Genomic DNA, 11,139 nt, shown 5'->3' on the forward strand with positions numbered 1-11,139 from the left:
AAATTTCAGGCTAGACAAGGTGTGAAGAAAAAAGTTGGGGGAGGGGGAGGAGGATTTCTGACTTTACTGGGCTGATTTTTTAATCTGCCTGGTTAGCAACAAATGGGGCTGGCTGGAGGTGGGAAGGTGTGGATGTGGTATGGCTCATTTTAGCTGCATTTGTGTTGGTTCTTATAAAAATCAGTGTTCAAATCAAATGCCACTGCTTCCATTGATAATTGAAATCATAAAATCTTGAAGCAGGAATGAACCTTAGGGGTCATTTGGTACAATCCCTTCACCAAGATGAGAATCCTTTCTGTAGCTCGGACATGGTGTCCAAGTCTCAGCTTGACCTTTTCCAGTAACAGGCTGCCTGATCTGTTATTGGATACTTCTAATGCCTAGAAGTGTTTTAAAATCCATTCCCATTATTTTCACCTGTTGGTCCTTCTTCTGCCCCAGGAAGGAACGCTGAAGTCTTTTCTCTCTCTTGTAATACCCCTTCAGATGCTGATGACAGCTATCATTCCCCTCCCTTCTCTCCTCCGAACAAACAGGTCCACAAAGCTTCTTAGGAGACATAGTTTATAAACCTTTCACATCCTCCAGACACCCTCCAGTTTTAGTCCAATTACCTATTAATCCAACTTCCATTTTTCAGCCTAGTCACCAAACATATAGCTAACAAGTCCTTCACACTCTAGGGCGAGTAAAATCCGTGTAGTAAAAGTAAAAATCAGGGCTCCTTTGCCTCACCATAGATGGTCTAGTCCACCACACTCATTTTGCAGTTGATGAAATAGACCCAGAGAAATGAAAGAAAGACCGTGAGCAGAAAGCCCAAAGCTGGGGCTCCGCCCAGGACCTCTGCCTCCAAACCCAGCATCTTTTCCCCACATTTTCAGACCACCCCCCTACCCCTGCAGACCCGGCTCCCACAAATCAGACCCCATTCTAAGAGGTCTGGCCTTTGAATCTGTGCTCTCCATTAAGATAACACGGTTCATGAAGACTGATTTAGTGTGATTTGCAACTTGAGTAATATCCAGCTTGTGGTAAATGCCTAGTTATGTGAGCATTGGCTCTCCTGTTCAGAGCTGCCGACCTTCATCCCGTGACCCATAAATGTGCTTAACTGCAGACTCGGTGGCGAGGTAAGGGGGGACAAGAGGGAAAGCTGGAGACAATAGTGCGCTTGCCCAGAGGACGCTGCCATAGCTTGAATACACAGCTATCCCTCCGGTATCTTGGAGTGCTGTAGCCATTCTAGACTCATACCAACTACAGCTCTCCTTTTTAAATTTTCAGGAGTCTTGATTTTATGTGGAGATAAATGACAATTTTATGAAATATTAGATTGTAAGCTTTTTGACAGCAGGGATTTGTGTCTTCTTTCATCATTGTATCCTCAGCATCTAGCATAGTTCCTTGTGCATAGTAGGTGCTTAATAAATGGATTTAATTGGGTTGAGTTGAATTTAGGGTTCTGTGCTGATATTTCGTGCATGGATCAGATGGTTTGTTCAACTATTTAGGATTGGAAATTATTGTTGTTTGTTGCTTTATGTTAGCCCTAACACTAAATCCTGAGGGTCACATTCATCTTACTCTTCATTAAGGTTTATCAGATTCCTGAATGTAAGAAGGGACTTCATGGAAGCTGAAGATGGATTGCCTGGATGAGACCAGCACAATCTCCCTTTGGTCCCTCCCCACCCCCAACATCTTCTTCCCATCCATCACCCCCGTCACCTCCTCAGGTTCCTCAGACACTGCCCCTAGGTTATCACTGCTGCCCTGGGGGCTGTTTGCAAGCATTTTCAGCTTGTGAAAATGATTTTCTCAGTTTGGACATAGATAATGCCCTTGGGATAATGTCATTTTGTTAAGTGTAAACCAGATTGAACGACTGCCTTGACGTCACCCCATAAGTTCTGTTGAACTTAAGAAATGTCCGGTATGTTTATGTGTTTTTCTGTCCACAAACTTGTCGATCTATCGACATTAGAAAAACCCAAAGAGGTGTGTATTGTTAATGTGAAATAGTGGAATTAAAGGCATTTAGTTGTTTTTAAAAGGGGGGAAGGGGGAAAAGTGTTCTGCCTCTGTGACTTAAAGCTCGCTCTTCATGTTTGGTTACCAAGATAAGGGTCATCTTCATATAAATAAGTTCTCCTTCCAGGCCCAGTCTCACACAGAACGTGGGAAGGTCAGCATTCTGACCCTCTCTGCTTTCAAGTGCCCTCCTGTCTCAGTCCTGCTCTCTGTCCGGAGACCCAACCCCCACCTCCAGCCCCTCTCCTTCAGTTATGGGCCAGAGTCTCTTTGAAGTCAGATATTGATTACAGAGAAATGTCCATTGTCGGATTGCTAGAGGGCACCTGGAACTTCTTCAGATAAGTGAGAATGTTTCAAATGTTAATGATACACATTGGGAGCCATGACCTTCCTAGAGATAATGGAATTTCAGGGAAATGAGAGTTGGGCCATTGAAGTGTCACTCATCCTTTTTTTTTTTTTTAAATTATTATTTCAGTTGCTTTCAGTTTGAGACTTCACAAATCCTTTTCTGCCATCTGAACAGAAATTTTGCATGTTGACATAGATGGCCTATTCCCCAGGCCTAGGGTTATCTGTTGTGCTTAATACAGGCTTAACTTTGTAGCTAACTTTTCTTTCCAAGAAGTTGCTTCTTTTTTTTTCCCATTGATAATTGTCTCCAGAAACATTAGTTGATTGTAAAACATGTAAAACAGCATTTAGAGACAGAAAACCCTGGTTTGATTTCTGTCTTCCCTAATTACTTACTCCTCATCCATTGGGGCAGAGAAGTAGGACTAATCTACATTTAGTCCTATCTGTATGATAGACTATGATATTTTCTAGACGCTCTCTGCCTCTGGATTCCAAATATTACATGGCATGCTTGTTCATTCTTTAAGGATAAGGAAAATAATTTTTTTCTTTTAGAAAGGTATTTCTTTTAGTCTCATCTTTTGTGCTTTTTGTCACCTCATTTGTGGTTCCAGAAACTATATTTTGGTGAGCATAAATATTGCGATACCTTTTGTTGAAACCCATTGGTCTAGCAGTTCATTATCATACTGAGTTAAAAATTTAGTCATTCTCAAAAAGCCTCTGGACTGAAGGGAGACACCTTCATAAGCTGAGAACTACCACATTTACCCAAGCCCTGCCTGTTGAAATTTCTGAACCAGTTGCTGTACAGCCAGCCTCGTTTTATAGTCATTTGTAGTCAATTAAAAAGAACGTCTGAGAACTTAATCTGTATCTAAAGAAGAATCCAATCAACAATATCTATTCTGTAATTGAAAACTACCCATGACGAGGGAACACACTATTTCCCATTTTACTTTTGAATAGTTCTAGTTAAGTTTTTCCCTTTACAATTAGCTAAAATCTACCATCTCTGAAACTTCTGTTCATTGTTCCTGACTCTATTTTAGACACATTAAAAAAAAAAAGCAAATTAATATGTCTCAGAATGACTGTAAAACTTAAGGGGGTCTGTGATTTCATTGTGATTAATATTCAGTAATACAGATTGCAAACTGTCTGTAACTTCTCTTCCTGCATGATTTTTCTTCATCTCTTTCCACCTATGTCTAGGTATAGGACATATACCCAATACAGAAAATTTCAGAAGCAAAATCTGCAGAGGCCACTTGTCCAATTTATAATTTGATTTTTAAAAATCCCTTAATATCTCTAATAAGTGTGTAACCAGCATCTGCCAAAAAGTTTATTGAAGTAATCACTGTTTTCCAAAACAACTCATTCCATTTGGGGACAATTTAAATCACTGGAAAGCTTATTCTTCCAACTAGCCACAAATCTGTGTCTGCAACACTACCCATTGCTCCTAGATCTGTCAAAGAGCAAAGGCCCAAAACAGATCAAGTACAATTCTCTTTCCATATGCCATCCCATCGGGTCTCTGAAGATTACTATCCCATCTACCCCAACTCAACCATCCCCATTCTTCTACATACGGCACATTCTTCAGTCAATTTATCATCATGGTTTCCCTGCTAAGAAAACATTCCAGCTTGCCAGTACCCTTTCTAAAATGTGGTACTCAGAGCAGAATACAACATTCCTCATTTGGCTGGTATGGTACTCAGAGCCGCGTTGGAATACTATCTGTTTCATTCTGGACACTGCAATCTCAGGATAGTTTAGAATAATTAATTAATAATTAATATAATTAATAATTAAATAATAATTAATAGTTTATTCTAAACTTGGTTGTTTTACTAAGCTGCTAATTCACTCTGAATTCATAGTCTACTAAAACTTACAGGTCTGTTTCACATGATCTCATTTATCTCTCTCTCATCCTGATTTGAATGTTTGATCTAATTTAAGTTAAAAGGTTACTTTTATTTGCTTATTTTTTCAAAAAATGCCTTTTTTGGTATGTTATTATTTTGTCGTTATCATCACTTCCTTTTGACTCCCATTCTGAATGGAACATTCCCATGGAACTAGTGTATATAATGAAGATGTTGGCCCAGTCTGAAAATGTGAACATAATTCCATACTTTGTCTGCCTCTATGCTAAGAAGTGAAAGGCATATTTCTCTATCAGTCAGTTCTGCGAAGTCGCCATTTATCATTGCATTGATCAAAGTTTCAAAGTCTTCTATTTGTTATTTACATTATTCTGGACATAATATTAGTTGTTGGCCAGGTTCAACATAGTTTGCTTTGTATTAGTACATCCTAGCATTCCCAAGTTTCTCAGAATTATTCATAATCATTTTTTATACCTTGATATTCCACGACATCCAAATACCATTATTTGTTCCAATATTATTCAGTCAATGGACACCCTACTTGCAACTTTACATTTACCCCTATTATATTTCATTTGTTTATGTTTTGGGGGATTCTGTCATCCATCATTTTATCTGTTCCCTCTCAACTTTGTGCAAATTCAATAAGCATGCTATCTGTCTTTATCTATATCATTATAAAAATGTTAAACATCACAGGACCAAGGACAAACCCCCAGGAGATTTGAATCTTCCAGACTGTCACCAATCCAGTTAGACATCCAAACAGTTCCAAATCTACATATCTATATTGTCATCTTTTCATCTTGTCCTCAAAGATAGCCTCTAAATTTTTGTCAAATGCTTCCCTGAATCTAGGTTTTAAAAATCCTACAACATCCCTCTGATTCACCCATCCAATAATCCAGTGGTGATAGAAAAAAGAATTGAGTATTGTGGCACTTGGTCTGACTGGCTATTTTTAATGAAGCCATGTTGGCTTTTTTTTTTTTTTTTAATAAATGTTATAAATTGTACCTTCATTGTTTTAGTTTTATTAAGAATCTAAGGCAAACAGATTTGGCTATGGTGTGTATAGTCTGCTCTTTTACTTTGGGCGGAAAAAAAACAACTCGGGATATCACCTTTCTTGTTCCCCAGGATCTTTTAAAGACCGATAGAAGCAATGGAACTTATATCTATCAGATGTTTTAGTTCTCTAGGATGTTGTTCATTTGAGCTTGGTGACTTCAACTCATGCAAAACAGCCAGATATTCTCCTGTCATCGGTGCATCATTTATCTTGGGCTTCAAAATGATTACTGGAGGCCTTCCTCAGTCTTTTAAAATTTCTTCACAAATCAGTACAACACTCACAATCTTCAGCTCTCTGTCACATGGCCAGCCAACTTCCCTTTGCCATATTGTATGTCATTGATGTCATCATCACTCAAGGCATCTTTTCTGGCATATCACAATTAAGTCATCATTAGTCATATATTACAGGCAACCTGTTGTGCTTTCAAGGGACAACCCTGTTGATGCCAAAAAACATCATTTCCACCTTATATTTTCTTCAGTTAAATACCCCTGTTCTTTCAACTGTTTGTCCAATAGCAACAACCAGTATTATCTTGTAGGCAAAAGTAGAATTTTATAAAGGTCACTAGTAATTTGACTGTCCAAATTTTTCCTTATTGTATTTATGGTATTAGAGAGATTGTCTCTTAGGGTATACTATTACTGCTGTGACTTGTCAGATTCATTGGGGTCATCCCCGTATTCACTATTCTCTAAGTTTTAAAGCACTGTTCTTAAAAGGACACATGATGTGGGGTCTCAGAATTTTGAGGGTCAAGCAGCCCCTCCAACACTTGGGAATCCGAGTTTTACTGAACACAAACAGACTACAGACCAGCTCCTTTCAATGTATTTGTCTTTGTTCTACACAGCCTGGTGTCTTGAACAATGTAAGCACTTAACATGTTGAATTGATCTAAGCAGAGAGTAATACATGAAGTTGTCAGTAACTTCATATATGTGTGTGTATATGTGTATGTGTATATTAACATACCTGTGTATATGAGTATATCTCAACATACATATGTGTATATATATATATATAAACGCATATATATACACATCTACATACACACACACTATATATATATATATATATATATATATATAAATATATATATGTACTCACAGATATATATATATGTGCACACACACAATGCTTTTCTGTTAAATCCTAAAAACTTTAAGAACTAAATAGAAATTAGCCAAATATATTTAGCTAGACTATCAATTTTTTTTTTTTATTGCTATAATGTAACTTTGTCCTGATTCACTCTGCTACATATAGTTATGAGACCTTAATGGCAAGTGATGGATAAAAGTGAAGAGATTGAGGCAATTGTGGTATAAATGAATGACTGGCAAACAATGGCACGGTGCCTTCCAAGAGACTTAGGCTATGGCTCAGACAGCGCCAAATACCATTATTTTCACTGTATAGATTAGCTCTGATTTTCTGGCAGGAGCTGGTCAGTTTGGCAGATTAGAAACAGTTAAAAATAGAGTTGGTAGATCAAATCTGATATAAAATATAATATGATCTTATTTTCATTTAGACATAAATTCTTGGTTTTATAACAAGATGGAGACAAAAAAATTTATATATTGTGTGTGTGTGTGTGTTTTTAAAGGGGACCCTGAGTTTAATAGTGAGGTTGAAGAGGGCATGGATGCTCTAAACCAGTCAGGGGTCGGGTTTGTTCTGTTTTTTTTTTTTCCAGTCCCATAATAGACTGAGCTCTCCAGAACCCATCACGGAGTCCCGTGAGCCTTAGCTCCTCAGGACTATGCTGGGGCAGCATAAGCTGTGGGGATTGGCCAGCAGTCCAGCTGGGAGTCCAGTTCCTATTATCCAAGGACTTGCCTCACCATTTAGGTCCGCTTATGACCAGATTGCTCAGAGTGGAACGAACCTTCTTCTCACATAAGCTGTGGTGGGCTTACCCTCCGTGTCAGTGCAGGGAACATCTACCCCCATGAGCACCCCAAACTTTGAGGTGTTCATAGAACCGCCTGAGGGAGCCCGAAGCAGAAGGCCCGGGTTTCCATCCCAGAGCCTTCACTTCATCTGTCGGATTCCTGCCCTTTTTGGGGTAATCCCTGTCCAAGCAGTAGTGGGGTCCTTTGGAGGCCTCGGCTTTTGCCCTTCCAAGTCGAGGGGCTGGAACGCAGACTTGTGGTGGAAGAGGGCCCTTTGTGTAACCTAATCCAAGGAGTGCTCAGAACACCTGGGTTTAAATCTTGCCTCCAATGTGGACTGTCTTTGTGACTCTGGGAAAGCCACACAGCTCCCGTTCTCCCAACTGTACAGCACTGAGCCGGCCTCTGAGGTTCCTTCCCCGACTTCCTCGAGGCTCCTTCTCCAGACACCTTCTGGGGCTGGGGGGCCTTCCCTGAACCTACTTCCCCAGGCACCTTCCCCAAGGCTCCCCAGCCTGTGGTCCTTTTCTAAATAACTAAAGCGCTTCTCCAGCGAAGGTTCACGGGGCAGATGCAGATGTGTGTCGTCGCTCTTGGATGAGGTTCTGACTCTCATGTCTCTCTGGTTTCTTTGCAGTTCCTCAGCACTTTGTTTGCCCCTTTAAATTTCGTCATGGAGAAAGTAGAAGGTATCCTGCCATCCAGTCTGTGGCACCAGCTGACAAGGATCTAAGGGAAACACCCCCCCTGCCTCCCCCACTCTCTGTCCCCCGTCCCCAGCATCGACCCGACTGCCATGATACCTTCCATGCCGACTCCTTGTTGACCGCGAGAAAGCATGATTTTTTTTTTTTAAAGGGAAGCCGTTCTAAGACTTTAAAAAAAATCTTCATGGATTGTCTGTTCTCATATTAAAAAAAAAAGTTTTTGTTGTACAAAATACATTGATGTTCAGTTCTATTATATTTTGCCTTCAGAAAAGAAAAAAAAAATCTCAAAAATAAACTTTTGTGTATTGCAGCAATCAGTCGTTTCTTACTAAGTCTTCAAATGTCTTGTAGCTTTTGGTGTCCCTGAAGAACTTTGGTGTGTCCATGGGAAAAGAATCTTTGTATCTTCAGATTCTGACTTCTATCAGCAATGATGGAGTCAGAACTCCTCACAATTTGTGGCCTAGAAAATCAGACTATCACCTAAGTCAGGAACACTTAGTTTTTTATGTGTCATAGATTTGTTTGGCAATCTGCTAAAGCTAATGGTTCTCTTCTCTGAATAATGTTTTTAAATTAATAAAAACTTACGCTATTACAAAGGAAACTAATTTCATTGAAATACAATTATCAGAGTGTTTTTAAAAAACTAGGAGTTATTTAAAATTTAGAAATTTTCTCCCCCCCCCAAAATTGACTGTCCTTATGAACCAATGAGTATGTGCCAGAAAGCTAAAAGGAAATAGCAGTGCAATTCATCAACTGAGAATGTGCTTTTGTGGGTATCCAGTGTAGTTGTTTCAGGACTAATTCATTTATTGACTCATTTGAAAAGTGTTTGTGACACAGAAATGAGTTATAAAATCTACAGTTTTGCAACTGGAAGTGATCTTAGAAGCCAAGTAGTCTAACATTTCATTCCTCCCCCCTCCTTTTCCAAGGGAAGATAATGATGTCTTGAGAAATCAAATTATTTGCTACTTGCTCAGAATAATACAAGGATTGAGTTACATGAGCAAGGCCTCTGACTGATAATCTGTGTACTGTTTTTCACACGTGAGTTGGGTATCATCATGGCTTGTGTTTAAAACATGGACATTTTACCAATACCAATATTTTTATTCATTTAATCATTTTAACCAATAGCTGAATTTAAAATTAACATGATTGTTTGATGAGACATGGATGAGAAAAAAAATCTGAGTATTTCAATGGAAATGGTTCATCTGCACATTCTACTTGACAAAGTGCCAATTAAAAAGCCCAGTATAGAATATTGCAGGAGTTACATGTGACCATCCAAGGATTTCACTTTGTGGAAGAAGGAGACAACCTACAATCATCATTTAAGGAAAACACCTGTTTTTAATTACTTAGTGAAAAGTGGTTCTTAAGAAGTCATTCTTTCATGTCTTTTTTCCTCCTACTCACAATTTCACTGCTAATATTTGCCTGGAAATCAGTTGAAATAGTAGAAAGTATCCAATCTTTCTTTTTGACTTCTATTCACCATTATCCCTGGTTATTCAGGGCATCTTGCATCCAAGAGAAACAGTCACTTCAACAGGTAAGATCAACAGTGAAGAGGGATATATTCATTTCATCAACACAAGTTAGTATCTCCTATGTGGGAGATGTAATGTAATTTGGCAAACACAGAGATAAATAGGATGCAGTTTCTCACTCGTAAAACCTGCAGTCTAACCTGTGCGCAATACACAGTACCCTGCAGAATGTAATAAGTACTATGAAAAACAAAAAATGCCAGGTGACTTCAGAGGAATGTGAGATTTCTTCTTGCTAGAGAGATCAGGAAAGGATTGTGAACAGAGGAAGACATTATCATGAAGGCAAGAAAATGTGGGCTACAGCGAGTCATGAAGTAGACCTAGGAGTGGTGGTCAGTAAGACTGGAACAAAGTGATTGGAGGGACTTAAATCCCAAACTGAACAATTTACACCTAATTTATAGTAGACAGTGGAGAGCCACCAAGATTTTTAAAAGGAGATATTCCACAGAAAATACTGGCTCAAGAGAATGGGATGATTGTGAGTAAGATTCTTACAAAGCAACTACAAATAATTAGGATGAAAATGCATGAAATTAATAGCTGGATTTGGATTTTAAAAGGCTTAGAATATATATGTAAATAAAATGGATAATGGCAGTGCAGTTTAGGGAAGAGAAACCTGGCCTCAAACCCAAAACATCCTGGGGAAATCATTTAACCTTTCAATGAAAAGGTAGCTGTCTTTAAGTTTTAAAGATTTGTTTTTCTGTTATTCAGTCCCAGTTCACTCTTCAAGACCCCATAGACTGACTACACTATCCATGAGGGTTGTTTTTTTTTTTGTTTTGTTTTGTTTTTTTAGCAGAGATTTGAGTTTGCCATTTCCTTCTCCAGTAGATTAAGGCAAACTAAAGGATATTGATTTGCTCATAATCACACAGCTAGTAAGTATTTGAGGCTATATTTGAATTCAAACCTTCCTAATTCTACCCTTGACATTCTTTCCACTGAGCCATTTAGCTATCTCTTTCAGAGAAGATACCAAACTGCTTTTGTAAAGTGAATTTACAGAGAAGGAAAGTCAGTTATTGAACAAGTAATCAGGAGCAGAGCTGGGAGACAATAACAATGAAATATATTCCACACCAAAATTTCATTTAGGCAACAGGTTCATATATTTCATGAACTTAGTTAAAAATGTGAATTTTTAGCACCAAAAAAATCATTTTTTAAAAAAATCATGTAAATTTATTTTTTCCTATTCCATAAATTAAAAATAAATTTAAAAAATCATGTGATGATTGATTGAAGAAACCAGGGATATTTAGATTGGAGAAAAAAAGACTTGGAATTAAAGGGATAAAACATTTGTCTTCAAGTAGGTTTGCAGTGGATAGAGTGCTAAACTAGAAGTTAGGAAGACTCATCTTTCTACGTTCAAAATCTGGCCTCAGACACTTAATAGCTGTGACCTGGGTAACTCATTAAACCCTATTTGCCTCAGTTTCCTCATCTGTAAAATGAGTCAGAGAAGGAAATGGCAAATTCTTAAGTATCCTAGTCAAGAAAACAAATGGGGTCATAAAGAGTCTGAAATAACTGAATAAAAACAAAAAGCTAAAGATCTGTTGTGGGGAC

General features: G+C 38.3%; 1 protein-coding gene across 4 annotated transcripts in view; it reads left to right on the top strand.

Annotated features, from left to right (window-relative positions):
- ST7 (suppression of tumorigenicity 7) overlaps positions 1–8,300 on the top strand; it is a 282,179-nt gene extending 273,879 nt beyond the window's left edge. For all 4 annotated transcript variants that reach the window (XM_031938860.1, XM_031938862.1, XM_031938861.1 and 1 more), the window contains one exon: positions 7,918–8,300. In XM_031938860.1, the coding sequence (XP_031794720.1) occupies positions 7,918–8,013 (96 nt within the window). In that variant the 3' untranslated portion in view covers positions 8,014–8,300. The remainder of the gene's footprint in view (positions 1–7,917) is intronic.
- The last annotated feature ends 2,839 nt before the right edge of the window (positions 8,301–11,139 follow it).

Source organism: Sarcophilus harrisii, chromosome 5 (genome assembly GCF_902635505.1).
Source record: "Sarcophilus harrisii chromosome 5, mSarHar1.11, whole genome shotgun sequence".
In the NCBI taxonomy this organism is placed as follows: domain Eukaryota; kingdom Metazoa; phylum Chordata; class Mammalia; order Dasyuromorphia; family Dasyuridae; genus Sarcophilus; species Sarcophilus harrisii.